The 17,067-nt window shown below is 50.7% G+C and overlaps 1 protein-coding gene across 2 annotated transcripts in view; it reads right to left on the bottom strand.

The window, feature by feature from the left end:
- INPP5D (inositol polyphosphate-5-phosphatase D) overlaps positions 1 to 17,067 on the bottom strand; it is a 129,471-nt gene that overhangs the window by 25,016 nt on the left and 87,388 nt on the right. For both annotated transcript variants that reach the window (XM_059927497.1, XM_059927498.1), the window contains 8 exons: positions 14,865 to 14,971; positions 12,833 to 12,935; positions 10,381 to 10,577; positions 9,852 to 9,969; positions 6,263 to 6,359; positions 5,628 to 5,766; positions 3,964 to 4,072; positions 3,707 to 3,795 (listed from right to left, as the gene is read on the bottom strand). In XM_059927497.1, coding sequence (XP_059783480.1) covers positions 3,707 to 3,795; positions 3,964 to 4,072; positions 5,628 to 5,766; positions 6,263 to 6,359; positions 9,852 to 9,969; positions 10,381 to 10,577; positions 12,833 to 12,935; positions 14,865 to 14,971 — 959 coding nt within the window. The remainder of the gene's footprint in view (positions 1 to 3,706; positions 3,796 to 3,963; positions 4,073 to 5,627; positions 5,767 to 6,262; positions 6,360 to 9,851; positions 9,970 to 10,380; positions 10,578 to 12,832; positions 12,936 to 14,864; positions 14,972 to 17,067) is intronic.

Here is a 17,067-nt window from a genome sequence, read left to right as displayed (position 1 = left end):
TCTTTCAAACAACATGTACTATGATGAGCCCTCTCCAAGCTACACTGTGAGTAAGATGTCCACTTGGTGCGACAGACAAGGCAAACCGGCAATGATAACAACGCTCCTTAAGGAATATCATTTTCCACTTAAGTTCTAGCTCTTTCTCCTCTGCCTACAAACATGAACGTTCTCATCCTAAAAGAGCCTTCCATTACTTTTCTCTTTTCTTCTTTTTGCCAATTTTCTTTCAAGAATGTTCTGTTTTCACTGCCTCTACTCCTGGACTGCCCATTTACTCTTTTTTAACTTGAGGTACAACCTACATAGAGTAAAGTGTAGTAATCTACACTGTATGGCTTGAGGATCTATTACATTTGTATACGCCCATTTAACCACTACCCAGATCAAGATATAGAAAATGTCCATCATCCCAAAGGGTTCCCTCAGGCCCCTTCCTTGTCAATACTGCCTCTGAGAGGTAAACACTACTGGGGCTAATGTCTCCATTGATTAATTTTGCCAACTCTTGAACTTATAAATGGACTTATTCAGTATATATTCTTCTGCATTTGTCTTCTTTCAACCTTCTTCACCCTGTTGCTTGTATAAGTTCTTTCATTTTATTGCGTAGTTGTATTCCATTGTATGTATAAACTGCATCGATCTATTCTAATATTGATGGAAATAGGGTTGTTCCCAGTTTTTGGACATTATAAACAAAGCTGCTATAAACACCCCTGTATCTGTCGTCGGGTGAACAAATGCACCACTTTCCCTCAGGTATACAACAAAGTGGAATTGCTGAATAGGGTAGGTGCATGTTTAGATTTCATAGATGCTGCCAGACTATTACTTCGTAACACTGCAGTTCTCAGCATTGGCTGCTCCGGTCAATTGCTGGTGGAGCTTTACAGGGACCCAGAAAGCAGGGCCCCACCCCTGGACCTGCTGCATCAGAACCTCTGCGGAGGAGGTCCCGGCATCTGTATTTCTGAAAAGCTTCACCAGTGATTCACCTGCATACTCTTGGTAAAGAGCCACGCTTACCCTCTTGCGGTCTGGATTTCACCTCCAAGACTCTATGTCAACCGTTCTTTTAGTGTCCACCCAATCCCTGAACCCAAGTCCAGCTGCTTGTGCAAGGTTCCAATGACCACACACGTTCTCCTTGACTCACATTCCATGCTGGTGACCACTGATCCTGGCAAGTCTCTCAGCCCCGGCTTCTGTGATGCTGCGAGCTGCCTGCTGGGCCCTCCCACCACCTACACACACGGTTTTTTTGGTCTCTTTTGTTGTCTCTGCTTCTTCCTCTCCTCTCTCAATGGAGATGACCCCCAAATCTGTCCACAGCTCTTCTATTTCCATCGTCCATGTACTCCTTGATGACCTCATCTACTCCCATGGATCTGACCATCTTCTCTGTGCAGACAACTCCCAAATCTACAACTCAGCCCTAGTATCAGTCTAGTATTTTCAGCTGCCTTCTGGATGTTTTCTCTGGGATTTTCCAGTCATGTTATACAGTAAATCTGAAAACAAGCTCTATTTTTCCCCTCCGAGCCAGCCCTGCCTTCTGATTTCACAGTTTCTATCAACGTCAATCAGATCTATCAACATATCCTGCTTTCCTCCTTTTCTTTCATTTTCACGGGCTCCCCCCAGCTCCAGGCCCAGTTATTTCTCAGCTGGAGCCTCCATACTGGCCTCCTCATGGGTCCCCTGCATCATCCACATCCTTTACACTGACGCAGACCAGTCTTCTCTGTGTATCACTGTGACACTGCTGGCCCCTCAGCAGAACTTGCAGTGGCTTGCTGAAACAGGTGCCCATCAAACAGGTGAAGACGCTTTGCCTGGCATCAAGGACCCCCCTCTCTGCCACCTCAGGCCCCAGTTTCTTTCTCCTCATATTCAAATCCCACCAGACCATCCCTTCACTGCCTCCAAATGTACCCCCAGGGACCTGCCCCGAGGGTGCCTTTAAACCAGACGAGCCCAGGCACACAGCAGCCAGTGGGCACCTCACAAGGTGTCCTGCCCCAGGTCTCAGCCTTGTCACGGCAGCAGTCCTGAGTCTGCTCTCCTCCTCTCAGTGTGTTTTTTTTTTTCTCTAACTCCTGCTTTGTTCTGGCATCTCCCCAACTCTTGGCCTTTCTCTCCCACTTCCATCCAGTCTCCCATGTGCCCCTGAGTCCAGGTCATGCCCAGAATGTTCTCTATTTCCCCAGGTCTCTAGTGGCCCCAGGGAAGCTCATCACTGCCGCACCTCTAACCCCCAGGACCCGGCATGGGGCTGGCTCCCCTGGGTTGGGCCCCAGAAGGGGATGGATGCCAGAATTTCCTGCCTTGGCATCTGCTCCGGCAATTCTTTCTACCTGAAGTGGATCAGGCCCCCTCAGCCCTTGTCTTGTTGAAATCCAAGCACCCTTCAGGCACCCCAAGTGGCCCCTCTTCAAGAAGCCTCCCCGATCCTTCCCTGCCCTGATGGTCATTTCCCTCTGTGACCGCTCCACACAGCATCGGGCAACGCATTATATTCCATCTCTGGTTAGTTAGTTGTGTATTTATCTTGTCTTGTCTTTCCTACTACAAACTCTTTGAGGGCAGACATCTGATTCATCTTTGATCTCCCACGACCTAGGACAGTGCCCAGCCCATCATAGGTCATCGGTAAATATCTGTTGAACAAGAATGAAGGGATGCTTTATTACAGTTTCCACAAACACTGTTCTGTGGAACACAAGTGGTCTCATAAGATATTAATTGATATTTCATGACCAATTGAGTTTGGCACACGAATTTTCCCATAGAGAACCACATGCTCATAAACCGTAAAGGCTCTGATAAGTCCTGCAGCAAAGAAGCTTGTGTAATGATGACTGACTTGGCAGATTAGCAAATATATTTGAGTACAGGACTTAAAAAAGAGACAAAATATACAAACAGCTCATACAGCCTAATATCAAAAAAGCAAACAACCAAATCAAAAAATGAGCAGAAGACCTAAACAGACATCTCTCCAAAGAAGACATACAGATGGCCAACAGGTACATGAAAAGATGCTCAATATCACTAATTACTAGAGAAAAGTAAATCAAAACTGCAATGAGGTATCTCCTCACACTGGTCAGAATGGCCATCATCAAAAAGTCTACAAATAAATGCTGGAGAGGATGTGGGGAAAAAGGAACCCTCCTACACTGTTGGTGGGAATGTAAATTGATACAGCCACTATAGAGAACAGTATGGAGGTTCCTTAAAAAACTAAAAGTAGAGTTGCCATATCATCCTGCAATCCCACTCCTGGGCAAATATCCGGAGAAAACTCTCATTCAAAAAAATACATGCACTCCGATGTTCACTGCAGCACTATTTACAATAGCCAGGACATGGAAGCAACCTCAATGTCCACTGACAGATGAATGGATAAAAAAGATGTGGCATATTCACACACACACACATGCGCGCACACACGCACACGCACGGACAGAAGCGTCATGGGGCAACTCCTTGCAGCATGCATGTCTGGTTGCCCAGCCTCTCCTTAGGGAAGGGTTTTGCTCTGTGACACGATCAACATATGATTTCTAGTTTTATTACATTTTTTGCTACCTAGTGGATGAGGGGGCTCTTCACTTCCTGTTCACCTTTATGGGAATGGACAAAAGAGGGGTGAGGTGTGCAAGGGGGGTGGAGATGGAGGGCGGGGAACAGGACTCACCCCTGTGGCTTTCTGCTTAGTGTAGGCGTATTTGTCCCGAGTCAGTCTTTCAAAACGGTAAGTGGGGGCGAATGTGATTTCTTCCTCCTCTGAAACCAAACAAAACCACGGTTTCAGTTTTGATTTCCCATGTTTCACGTCTGGCCAAGTTTCCCTCTTTTCCAGGCGTAATCCTTCCCCCCGGTGAGGATACTTGGGAAAAGGGGAGACAGAATGCTGGGGAGAGAGGGCCCGCGAGAGAGGATGGCAGTTCTCACCGAAGTGCAAGAAAACCTTCCGCTCCTTTCTCTCCATGAGCAGCTGGTCATGGGACAGGAGGTCTGCGTACTGCTGCTGCTTGATCTTCTGGATGATGGTTTCTGCCTCCTGGAGCAAAGACACGGCCAAGCCACTGGTGAGACAACCCTTTCACCAACATGGTAAGAGGCACATTGCCACCTTCCTGCCTGGTGCGCCAGGACCCGAGTCCCCGAAGCTGCGCTAGACCCTGGTCCCAGGGATGTTGGGCTGGTGCTTATTCACACTCAACCGTTTTATACGGACAACCCTGCAATCATAGTGAAATAACAACTCAGTAACATAAGCTCCTGGCTAGTCTAACTCTACAGAGGGATACTATTTTTGTGCACCGACTTCTAGCATCATTTTTATAAGGCTTCCCTAGATGGGTAGGTATGTTTCCCTTGCTGTCTGTTCTCTCTGTGAGACAGCCTATTGTAAAGCCATGACAGGATCTGAAACCCCAGCCCCCGAAGCTATGGGCATTGGGCCTCCGTGATCCGGGCTCGGACTCCGAGAGTCGGTGTGATATCGGTGGGGTGTGCCATCCTTGGAATCCGGCTGTCCTCTCTCCTGAGACTTACATTGCCTCCGCTCTGGCGAATGCACCTGGCCGACCTCCTGGGGAGTGAGTGGGTGGACGGCCCCTTAAACTGTGAAGGGTCGGGATTTGTGGGGCCTCTGTCCACCCCTCTCCCCTCTGCCCTCTGCCTGCTCAGTCAGGAGGGAGAGAAGGAAAGCTCCCGAAGAGCATCCTGTGAGGCAGGGAGGGGCCGGGGAGGGGGAGGTGGGGCACAGACGGGCCCTAAAAGCGGCTGTGCCAGCGACAGGCCGAGGAGGTCCCGAGGGATGTGGGAGGGCTGGGAAAACATCTGGGAGGGGAGTCCGAAGGCCCGAGTTCAGTCTCAACTGTCAGAGGCCTGTAACCGACCCAAGGCCATTTTCTCAGGCCGCTTGTGCTCCAGGAGCCTCTCCTGCCCTGTAAAATCAGGTCCGTTTCTGCCGTCCCCTCTCCCCTCACAGACAGCAGTGCCAGAGTATTCCTGGTACACAAGGGGCAGACGGTTCTCCTCCCATGCCTGGCCTCTGCACCATCTTTCAGAAGCAACCGAGTCTCGCTCCAGGCGTGTCCAGGGGCCATGCCTGCCCACTCCCTTCCCAGGGAATCTTCTGCCCTCCTTGAGTGAGCAAGGCCATCTGTGCCATGTGGCCCCTCTGACTGCTGCTCATTGGATGGGCATCCAACTTCAGGAATGCCTTCCTTAGGCTGCCCGGTAACCCGTGATTTGGGGAGAAAATGGAGCTGGTCTCTGCAGACTTCAGCCTTTCCTGGGGACCTGGGACTGGCAAGTCGAGGGGCCACTGCTGGTTAGCCAGAGGACCAGAGCGGCAGACAGGTGGTGAGGAGGGGTGGCCGGGACAGTTATGTGGCAAGTAGGCGTGAGCAGAGGCCAGCCGTAAAGAAAGGCAGCAGAAAAAAAAAAAAGAAAGGCAGCGGCTCCGTGATGGGACCAGTGTCGAGCCCCAGAGGAGTAGCTGCCTTGGCCCGGCCCGGTCGTGTGTCTCCCTGACCCTCCGCCCTGAGCTGATGCAGGGAGCCTCTGCCCTGTGCGTCCCCAGCCCCGGGAGGGCGGCCCCTCACCCAGGCGGGCAGCTCCACGCGGTAGTTGAGATCCCCGAGCCAGAAGAGGTGGGTGAAGCGGTGAGTGATGTTAAAGGAGCTCAGCTTCTTGTCTCCCAGAGCCAGAAACCGGAGAATGTTCATATAGTTTTGGTTTCGCCTAAACAAAAAAGCAGCCAGCTTAGCACAGGGGCATAGGTTCCCTACTGCCCGTGCCAGGAAGTCAGAGGGGGCATGTCGGGGAGTGAGACGGAAATCTCCAGCCCTGTTGCAGCAAACCACGCGCATGCAGCCCCTGGGCTGAACTGGGAACGCAGGCCGGGGCCCCGGGAGCATCCGCTCCGCAGGCACTCGGAATCATCAGCCTTCTAGATGGCCGTCTGCGTGGCTGGGCCACCAACAGGCACAATGCGCTTTCATCTGTAAGGGCGCCCCAGATGAGGTTTTCCCTTGAGAGATGGAGTGGTGTTTAGGTGTCTGCTGGGTTAGTGACACGAGGAAATGTCTGTTCCGTCCTTTAGGCAAGATTCAGCCACACGTGGATGTAGCTGTAGTTGCCTTTGATGGTAACTGAGCCGTCCTTATGGTGTTTAGGGTTTGAGGCCTGTCTGGGCAAATAACCCCAATCCCTGCTCCTGGGGGATGAGCTCCATTACCTGAGTTTCTTTTCGCTTCCGGAAGTCAGGTGGCTGTTGACAAACCCCAAGGAGGTTCCATTGAACATGAACGATACCCCCACGGCTCCCTTGTTCCCTAAAGGGAGGGGGAGGAAGAAGTCAGAGCATCAAACGGGCAAAGCTGCCAAGTGGCAGGAAATCAAGGTGAAGCAATGTCATTCGTCGGGAGGGAGAGCGCCGCTGTGGGAAAGTGGAGGCCAAGGAAGAAAGCAGAACAGCTTTATCTGGGGTGGGAGATGGGACAGGTGGTAGGGACCAGAGGGCGAGGTTCCTCCGGGACAACAGGAAAATGGGATGAGCGGCCAGCAACCTTGGGGTTCTCGGCAGGGCTGAGGGAGGAGGCTACTGGTGATAACTCATCCTGGCATCTCCCTCAAAGTGGGGGGGGGGGTGTTAGTTTCTCCACATGCCCAAGCAGGACCATTAAAAGGAACCAGAAACCTTGAGAAGGAGATTCAGAAGGAGGAGCCCAGGGCTGGGGGGCAGCGGGTGGTGACCTTCCACCAGCTAACTCCGGCTTCCTGGAGAGACCGAAACCCACACTGAGACCAGTGGTCCTCAAAGTACGTTCCCCAGAACAGCATCAGCACCACCTGGGAACTTGCTGGGAGTACACATCTCAGGCCCCGCCCTGGACCTGCTGAATCAGAGCTTCAGGAGTGGGAGCCAGTAATCCATGTCTAACAAGTCCTCTAGGACAGGGGTTAGGCAGACACTGACCCACCACCAGCTAAGAATGGTTTGTATGTTTTTAAACAGTTGGGGGAAAATCAAAAGAAGAATATTTTGTGACACATTAAAATTATATGAAATTCAAATTTCAGTGTCTATAAATAACATCTTATTGGAACACAGTTACGTCCCTAGAGAGAGTCCAGTAATTACGACACAGACGGCATGCATGACCTGCAAAGCTTGAAATATTTACTCTCTGGCCTTTTGGAGGGAAAGTCTGCCAACACTGCTCTAGGTGGTTCTGACACATGCCGAAGTCTGGGAACCTGCTCCGCCCGTCACGGCATCTGTGAGCCGTACGTACTGAGCACTTGAGATGTACAGGTCCAGACTGAGATGTAAAAGTGTAAAAGACACATCGGAATTGTAAGCCTCGGTAACAAAGACGGACTGTAAAATATCTAATAAATTTTTATATTGAATACCTATTGAAATGGTCATATTTTGAACGTATGAGGTTTGATAAGATATATTATTAAAATTGACTTCCCTTGTTTCCTTTTCCTTTTTTGAATTTGGTCCTCAAAATTTAAAACCACCCAAGTGGCTGACATTCTGTCTGGGCTGGATAGCAAAAGGGCCCTGGAGATCACCCGGCTCTGCCCCTCGGGACTCAGGGGAGCCTCAGCCCAGCCAGTGGCCGAGCCAGGCCGGGCCTCCTGCCCGCCCCCCCCCGCCGACCCCCCACCCCGCTGCCCCTGGCAGTGAGGCAGCCCTGCTCCCCTCGCCCCCAGGAGGCCCCTCCTCTCAGCTTTCTCCCCACCCTGCGGTGCGGCCTGGGTTTAAATCCCTGCCCACCCCTTCCTTGTCACAGGGCCTCGGACAGGTTAGGGAACATCACTGTAGCCTCCAGAGCCCTGTCTGCGAATGGGACTAATGACAGTCCCTGCCCGCACAGGGCGCCTGTATCAAGTAATAGTTGGAAAGCATTCAGCACACGGCCTTGCACAGGGTACAAGGTCTTAGCTCTCCAAGAGGTCATAGATCTTCCGCCAGTCAGCCGGCATTCACTGAGCTCCTGCCCTGTGCTGACCATGGCTGGGAGCCATTCGGGGGGAGGTAAGGGGGGAGACCAGCCCCAGGAGACGGGGGAGGGGAGGCAGGGAGGGTCTGGTACAGGGGAACTCCTCCACCTCCAAGCTGCCCTCCGACTGCCCAGGCCTCCTGCCTCCCTCTCTGGCCTTGTCCCATCACCCACTAGAGCTGAGCCCAGGGACCACGGGGCCTTGGCTTCGCTGTTCCCCTGCGTGGAACCCCCCTCCCATGAGGACCCTTCCTCTGCCCTCGGACTTGGGGCCCAATGCCCCCCAGTCAGAGAGGCCCCTGGACGCCGTCTCAGGTAGTATTGGACCTGCTCTAGCCCCCGCCACACACGCTTTGCTGGCCGCTCGCTCCCGAAAGCGTCGTGCCGCCCGTCTGTCCGTGGGAGCAGGCCGCCGCGTGCGGTGGTCGGCAGCCCAGGCCCAGCACCGTGCTGGCGGGCTGGGGACACACTCGGCTCCGTCCCCGGAGCCAGGGCTGGGGCGGCGGCCGGGGGGAGGCCAGCCGAGGTGCGCTTCTGCCTTGTGTCGGGCGGTCGGAGCGCGTTGCTGGCTGGGGAAGGGCTGGTGGGAGGGGGCGGGCAGCCCAGGCGGCCAGGGATCGAGGACTAGAGGAGCTTCCTGGGCAGCAGAGGGCGTGGGCTTCGGAGCAGGGCAGCTGCCACAGGAAGGAGGGAGGGCAGGTGGGTGTGGACGCGGGCAGCTTGCGGTTTGTCAGCAGAAAGGCTGAGACAGCTTTTCACGTTCAATGCCAGCAGTTATTCTACTTCCTCTTAGCTCTGGGGCTCTGTCCTGTCCTTGACACCAGCCACCAGAAACCGCTGGCCTCGCCCTCAGCCTCAGCCCACGGCCCCCGTGTGGGTGCACCTGCCCTCACGCACTCACGTCACACACAGACCGACAGACACACACAGACTCACACACACACAGTGACAGACTCACACACACAGACTGACAGACTGACAGACACACACACACACAGACTGACAGACACACACAGACTGACTCACACACACACACACAGACTCATACACACAGACTGACACTCACACACACACACACACAGACACACAGACTGACAGACTGACAGACACACACAGACTGACTCACACACACACACACACAGACTCATACACACAGACACACACACACACAGACTGACAGACTCACACACACAGACTGACAGACACACACAGACTGACTCACACACTCACACTCACAGGCATGCAGCCCTCTGCTGTTTTCAATTCTCTGAAGCACCCTGACTGGTCCCCACAGGCTCACAGCTGATACCAATGTTTCCACCTCCAACCTGAGTCCGTCTAGATCTAGACCAGGCATCATAACCTACAGTCTGTGGCCAAGCTGGACCCGTGACTTGTTTGTAAATACAGTTTTCTAGGACACGGCCGCGCTCACTCATGTTCCTGCTGCCTGTGGCTACTCTCGTGTGTCAGCAGCAGGGCTGAGGAGGTGCACGTGGACTGAAAAGCTTACAGTACTTACTACCTGGACCTTCACAGCACGACTGTCAACCCCCGTCCTCGGTCCGCGACGCTCAAGGTAGCGTCCGTGCACTAGCAGTGCTGACACCACCTGGGAGCTCGTTGGAAACAGAATGTCGGGCTCCTCCTGAGACGTACTGAGTCGGAACCCACATTCTGCCAGATGCCCAGAAGCACTGGTGTAGACCCCGAGGGCGTTTAGGCTGGGAGGACCACCCATCCCAGGTGGGATGGACACGCGCGTGTCGGCAGGAGCGAGCTTACGGGGAACACAGCCCCCCCGCTCACCCAGCGTGTTGGCGATGCCCGTCTTCACGTTGTTGGTGCAGATGTGGCTGATCCGGTTCTCGTGCTCGGGCTTGGCCAGCACCACTATGCGGATGTTCCAGAGGGTGTGGATGGCGATCTGGCGGGGAGGACAAGGCTGTGACCCTGGGCCAGGACACAGTGCTTGACCCCAGAGCAAGAGATGCACACCCATCCCTCGCCCCAGGCGTGGGGCGCCCTGTCTGTAATCGCTACACTTTGGGGGACTCCTAAGGATGCCTCACAGATGAGACAAAGTGTCTTAAAGATGAGAGCCGGCACTGATGAGATTTCGATGAAGTAAAGATGACCTACAAGCTCGGGCAGGGAAGAGGGAGGACCCCAGTGATGAGCAATGCTCATAGACCCCATTAATTTCTGGATACAGGTGCCCCTCTCTGGCCCTGGAAGTGGGGGGGGGGCCACTGAGCACATTCTTGCTTCTGAGATGCTTCTGATTTGTCCAGCCCACTGCCCCGGAGTCCCACCCAGGACTGTGGCCACTGCTCACTGTTTTAAAAGTCATGCTGGTGATTTCTTGCAGGGAATGTTTGAGTATCTCCAGCCACTCCTTCTCTCCCAGGGGGTCCTCCTGGGTGCCGATCACGTAAATGTCATGGGGGATGTAATCAGCAGAGTCATCTCGCGTCTTTCCCTGCCCCTTGGAGAGAAACCAGGACGTGATCTTCTTGGGAGGGGGGGCGTTACCTTCAACAGCAAAACCCAACACCAAGTGAGTCAGAGGTACATCAGGAGAATTCAAAACAGACGTGGGGGGTGGGAGAGGTTCACATAGTCACTGGAAACCATTCAGTTCCCCCAACGAAATATACCTTAAAGAACTAGGTACTGTCATCCCCCAGGATGTCAGGGAGGGTGAGAACTCAGTTACTTTTCTTTTTCTTTTAGATTTTTAAAAAAAAAATACTGATGTTTTAAAGCAATGCTTTTTTTTTGGTAGCGCTGCACAGCTTGCGGGATCTTAGTTCCCTGACCAGGGATTGAACCCGGGCCCTCAGCAGTGAAGGTGTGGGGTCCTAACCACTAGACTGCCAGGTAATTCCCTCAGTTACATTTCTTTGTAAACATAGAGTTAAGTTACAAAGACTAGAAACACCTGAAGATTCCGTAACTTGAACTAGTACACAAGATGTCAGACACTGTCCTAGTCTCTGGGGCTTTAGTGATAACTGAGACACGGGCATCGAGGAGTTTACATTCCATTGGTGGTGAGAGAACGCTGTAGGCTGACAAGTTTAGCACGGAGGCTTCTAACCCATGGTTAGGAGACAACAGTGCCTTCATTGCACAAGAGAGATCTCAGCCGAAAACCAAGAGGTGTGCGGGAGTTAGCCAGAGAAATGGAAGAGCATGGAGGCCCCCCTAGTGCCATTTCAAAAGCTGAGCTAAAACAGCTCAATTAAGAAATGATGATAAAGATTTATTTCCCTCAAAATGCCCTTGGATGTTGAGTAAACTTTTTTCTCAAAGAGATAACTTTCTTGGTTAACAAGTGCCAAGAAGCCAAGAACTGGAGTGACTTGACTGCCACCGAGCTCTGCTCCCACTGTGGCTCAGGATGGGAGCACAAACCCTGGGGCCTGGTGGTCTCTGCTTGGGGAGACCCTCGCATGCTGCCCGGGTGCGGCAGGGCCCTGGCCAGCTCCTTCCATGCCGGCCTGAACCATGCCCAGCCAAATCTAAGACGTCCAGGCTCGCAGAGGGAAAAACGGGAAGGGGCCGGTGCCCACGTGCATGAACCCCCAAGTGTGAGAGCCGAGGAAATCAGGCGGCCAATAAGAAACACTGGTGGGGAGAGAAGGACACAGGAACTGGGCAAGGGTTCTACTTCAGTGCTGCCGTGGCCCCTGGAATCTCTGGGCGTGAAGGTCTGGGGAGGCAGGGGCTGGTGGAATCGGGGTGGGCAGCTCTCCTGACTTCCCTCCTGGAACGCCAGCCCATCCTCCACCCAGCGACAGGCCAGGAGTCCCATGGTGCGTTTCTATTTCGGATTGTCCCCCTCCCCCTCCACGAAGGGCTTCAGCTCAGCCTCTTCCTCCCGGGGGGCTGCTGGGTGACACTGTGCTGCATGGGGAGGTGGTCCTGACTCCGCTCCAGACAGAAGCAGGCGAGACAGATGCCCAGTCAAATTCAAATTTCAGATAAACAATGGATAATTTTTAGAATAAGTATGTCCCATGCAATAACTGTTTGTCTAAAATTTAAATTAACTAGACATTCTGTATCTACTTAATTTTTTAAAATTTCTAGCTGAATATTTACACTAAATAATTATTTAGTGTAATTCATATTAGTATAAAAATTTGTATTAGCACCGAAGTATATACTATGTATATTTAGTACAATGCATGTTTGGTGTATATTTGCACTTATCTCTAGCCGAATAGTTATACTAAATAATTATTTAGTATAATTTATATCCAGTATAATATATTTATATATTTAGTATATGATATATACTTAGTACATATTAGTATGTAAATATATATAGTATATATATTTATCATAATATGTATTTAGTATGTATTTATTTCTAGCTAAACACCTATACTAAAAAATAATTTGTTGTTTATATGAAATTCAAATTCAACTAGGCATCATCTCTCTTTCTCTTTCTTGCTCAATAAACCTGGCAGCCCAAATCAAAAAGGGAGTTCTTCCTTCCAGGACTGAAGCCCCTTGGCAAGCTGCCCAAGGCTGGCAGGTGCCCAAGAGCCTCTTCACCCATATATTCAGACTTTCCAGCTTCGACAAGCAACGTAACCCATTTCAGCTGCACTTGGGGTATGAGAATCCCAGGGCTTGTTTCTCTTACCCCTTGTCTCAGGATGGGTACCCACGTCTCGGGACTGGGGTTTGGGGGGAGACAGGTAAGGGTGCTTGAGGCAGCAAAGCAGAACCCCAGGGGAGGGGCCGGGAGGCGGGGTGGCATGTGGACCCACCCATGTTCCAGGTGCCAATGAAGATGGTGATCATGTCGGGCTCCGGCTGCTCCGAGTGCTTGTTCTTCATCTGCTGGAGGAGCTGGCAGAAGCCTTCTCTCTTCTAGGGATTGAAGGGCAGACAGACTCAGACAGGCCTCTGCCTCCCCGCACATGATACTTTCAAAGGACTGGTCAGCTTCGAGAAAACTGAGGGGAGCGCAGATCAGTGTGGACTTCCAGGAGAGCCATCTGGAAATACGTGTCCGAGGTCTTAAGAGAGCGGCTTCTCTCTGACCCAGCCCTTCCACTGCAAGGACCTGACTCTAAGGAAAGAATCAGGGACTGTTCGAAGACCCGACCACATCGTGGGGACTGCAGCAGAAAATATTAGACACCTTCGTGTCCGATCTTAGGAGATGAATTACTAACTGTATTATGGGTCTTCCATATGCTAGAAGACCATAGGTTTTAAAAATTTTGGTGCAGAAGTACTTCATCAACAAGGGTAGATGGTCAAGATACATTGTTTAGTATGAAAAACCAGTTGACAAAACACTATGAACAGCACCACTGCATTCGTATTAAAAAAACACAAACAAAAACCATCCTGAAAGAGTCCAAGGATTACTAGTGGTATAGGGGTGTTTCTATTTTAAACTTTTTGTTTATTTGTATACTTTTTCACTAATGAGAATTAGATGACTTATGTAATGAAAGAAAATTTAAATCCAAGAAACTAATTAAAAAGGAAAGAACACACAAAGGCTGTCGTTGCCTTCTTAATAGTCTTCATTTAGTTGTGCTGGGTACACAGTAGGGCACAAAGTAGACGTGGCCCTCTTGTAGCTTACGGTTCAATAGGGCAGGGTGACCAAACAAGCATGCCCCAAAGTTTTAGGCTGCACCGTATGAAATTACCAGTGTTTGACTGTCTCAGACCTACGTAGATGGCAATTTCATATGATTCAATCTAATTGCAAATCTAAGTTCCCTCTGAAGAAAGCAGCTCACGAAGAATTGTGATGGCTGTCTTTACGGAAACCTGCTTTTAGTTACAAATGGCTCAATATTCAGTGCCTCGGTTTACTGCTGTGCCTTATCCTTCCGAGCTTGTGGCAATGAGCAGAACCGGGTTTTGGACCTCTGCCCATGGGCCCAGCACGATGCCCAGCCAGGTTTCTGCCTCCCCCACCTGTCTGGCCCCCACTTCCTTGTTTTTCCCAGTTCCTTCTCTATCATTCCTCCCAGTCCTTTTCACCCTCTCAGCCAGTTCTGGGCACCCCCGGACCCCCCATTGGCCTCCCAGCAGCCCACCCCTGCCACACAGGTAGAAAGAGCTGGGTCCCGGCACTCGATGGGGCTGTCCCTGTGAGCCTATGATAGGAGCCCTGTCCCAAAGCCATGGTACCGACACAGTCAGCCAACACCTCACGTGCTAGGAGCTCTCTGTGCCCTGCCTCATCCGAGCGGTACACTGCAGGATAAACAGCAGGGCCGCGAGGGTGGGTTTCAGCCCCTGGTTGGCATGTCTGAAGTGAGGGATAAGGTCACAGAGACACCGTCAGTACAGAGGCCCACCACAACGCCCAGATCCCAAGTTTCTCCATCTGCCCACCCACCTCTTATTCCAGCAGCCAGGCCTGGCAGGGACTCTCACTTCTGCAGAGTGGGGCAAAGTGTAGAAATGGAGGGAGCGCTGGTTGAGACTCAGATTTAAGTCTGGGGTGCCCCTGAGGGCCTCCGGGTGCATCCTGGGGAAGTTCAAAGCCCCCCAGTGGGGCTCAGGGCTAGTAAGACGTGGCTGATAAAGGATGCACTCTCTCAGGGGCAGGCGTGGTAGCAAAGGGAGAGGATGGAGCTGTGATGCTTGAATCCCAGCTGGCCTGGAACGCACCCCCTCAGCTTCCTGCGCTTGGCTTTCCCAGGTGGGAAATGGGTTGTGAGAGCTGAGTGAGCCCATGGTACCAACTTCCAGGCACACAGCAAGCCTCAGAAATTGTGCGTCCCTCACTCCCCTCTTGGCCCATCTTAGTGGTTTGTCGTCACTTACTTTGGAGTCAGCAAAAACATATTCCTTCCGCACGGTCTTCTCCTTCTCTGTTTCCACCAAAATCACCAACTTGTTCAGAAACTTCTGAGACTTGATGAGCTGCAGGACTGAAGAGGGATGAAAGTTCATTTTTCTCATCATCACCAAATATGTAGAGTATCCACTATACTCTGGCACTTGACCATCAACAGTCCGGACTTTTCCATGTCCAGGCTGAGCACCAGATTTGTGCCTGGTCTCCCAGATCCTTGCTCCTCTTACAGGGAGGAGCCCACGGCTGGGAAGGGTGGTGCCTGGAACAGGAAGGGTGGCCTGGCCGGAGCAGAGACAGTGTGACTGTCCATCTTTTCAGCTCCCTCCCTCTCTCCCTTCCTTCTCTCTCTCTCTCCTCCTCCCTATCTCTTTTCCTTCCTTTCTCTTCCTCCCTTCCCTCTTGTGCTTGTTTTGAATTTATATCTAAATGAAAAATTAAATATTTTTACTTCTATCAACGACTAAAAGACTCAAATTGTTCTACAAGATTTTTATGAACAATAGCACTCCCCAACCCCACCTCCCTCCAATGTCCTGCTCCCTAGAGGCAACCACTTTCAATTCTTTTAATGGATTCTTTTGGAATTTTACTTCATGACTCTAAATAAGATGCTTTGTTTGGTAATTGCAATCACTGTTGCTTTTGTTGTGGTCATCCATGTACAATGCTTGGTGTCAGTCGATTTATCTCTTGTAAAAATAAAATACAGTGTGTGTGTGTGAAAAAAAAAATAAAAAAATAAAAAAATAAAAAAAAATAAAAAAAAAAAGAAAAAAAGGAAAAATAAATAAATAAATAAAATATTAAAACCCATTGTTATATAAAAAAAAATAAATAAATAAATAAATAAGATGCTTATATTGTTACTTCCTGGTGTTTCAGTCTTAGGTATTTTTATTACATATTGACTTCCCACTGTAGAAGATGAAGGTTTAGCTCTCTTTCACATTTACAACCTGTTCCCCCACTTCACCGTTCCCCTCCCCCTGCCAATGTATAATTTCAGTCCCTCCATCATCCTTCTAATAATTATATCATCATTTTGGCCAGATAAGCATTCAGTGTTTGTTATTATGGGAATGCTCTTGACAGACAAGCCCTGATTGCTTTCTTTTTCCTACACAACTTTCTGTTTTTCCTGGAGTTAATAATTGCCATATTTTTTCAGTGGTCCTAACTCTCTCCGTTTGTAACTCTCTTTTCTGTGTGGTCAAGCACTTTCATCATTTTCATCATCCTGAGGGAGCCTCTCCCAGAGCCTCTGGGCCTTCTCTTCTCCAGACTGGTGCAGAGCCTTCTCTAGGCCTGATGCAGAGCCGTTACTTTAGGGCCTTCCCTTTCCATCATCTGAGAAATCCATTCACCTCTGTCTCTCTTGTACTGGATCCCATGTTGTCCTCTTCCTCGGTTTATGCCTTCATTTTGGTAGAGCAACATCTCTAGTAGCTTTCCAAGAAAGAAGGGATGGGGTGATACATTTCTGGAAGCTTTGCATGTCTGAAAACTACCCTCACTCTTCACTGACACAACTCTAAGTTAGGAATAATTCTCCTCAGGACTCTGGAGACCTTGCTCCATCGTTTCTAGTTTGCAGCATTGCTGCTGAGAAATAAAACATCATTCTAATCCATCTTTATGCAGAAGAGTTCACATGGCAAGCCTGACTGCTATCCTTGGAAAGTCTGCTTGAAGGTGGCCCTTGGTTGGACCTCGGATTTGGGGAGGGTTCCCAGCATCCTCAGAACTAAGAGCAACTCACTGTGCCTGTGATGTTTGTACCAACAGTGTGGTTTACACTATTTGTTTTCCTTCTGGGAGTCTGGGTGTGTACCAGGCAGAAGGTGACTACATGACCAGCCCCCAGTAAAATCGCGGGATGCTGAGTCTCTAACAAGCATCCCTGGTAGATGACATTTCACATGTGTTGTCACAACTCATCAAGGGAGGAATTAAGCATGTCCTGCGTGACCCCCAGAGGGAAAGAAGGACTTCTGGAAGCTTGTGCTTGGTCTCTCCTAGACTTCATCCCAGGCACATTTTCCCTTTGCTGACTGTGCTATGTCCTTTCACTGTAACAAACCACAGCTATATGACTCTACACTGAGTCCTGGGAGTTTTCCTGGAGAATCACTCACTGTACCTGGATCATGGTCTTAGGGACCCCTGACA

This window comes from Balaenoptera ricei, chromosome 7 (genome assembly GCF_028023285.1).
Source record: "Balaenoptera ricei isolate mBalRic1 chromosome 7, mBalRic1.hap2, whole genome shotgun sequence".
Lineage (NCBI taxonomy): Eukaryota > Metazoa > Chordata > Mammalia > Artiodactyla > Balaenopteridae > Balaenoptera > Balaenoptera ricei.
This window is presented reverse-complemented; position numbering and strand designations above follow the sequence as displayed.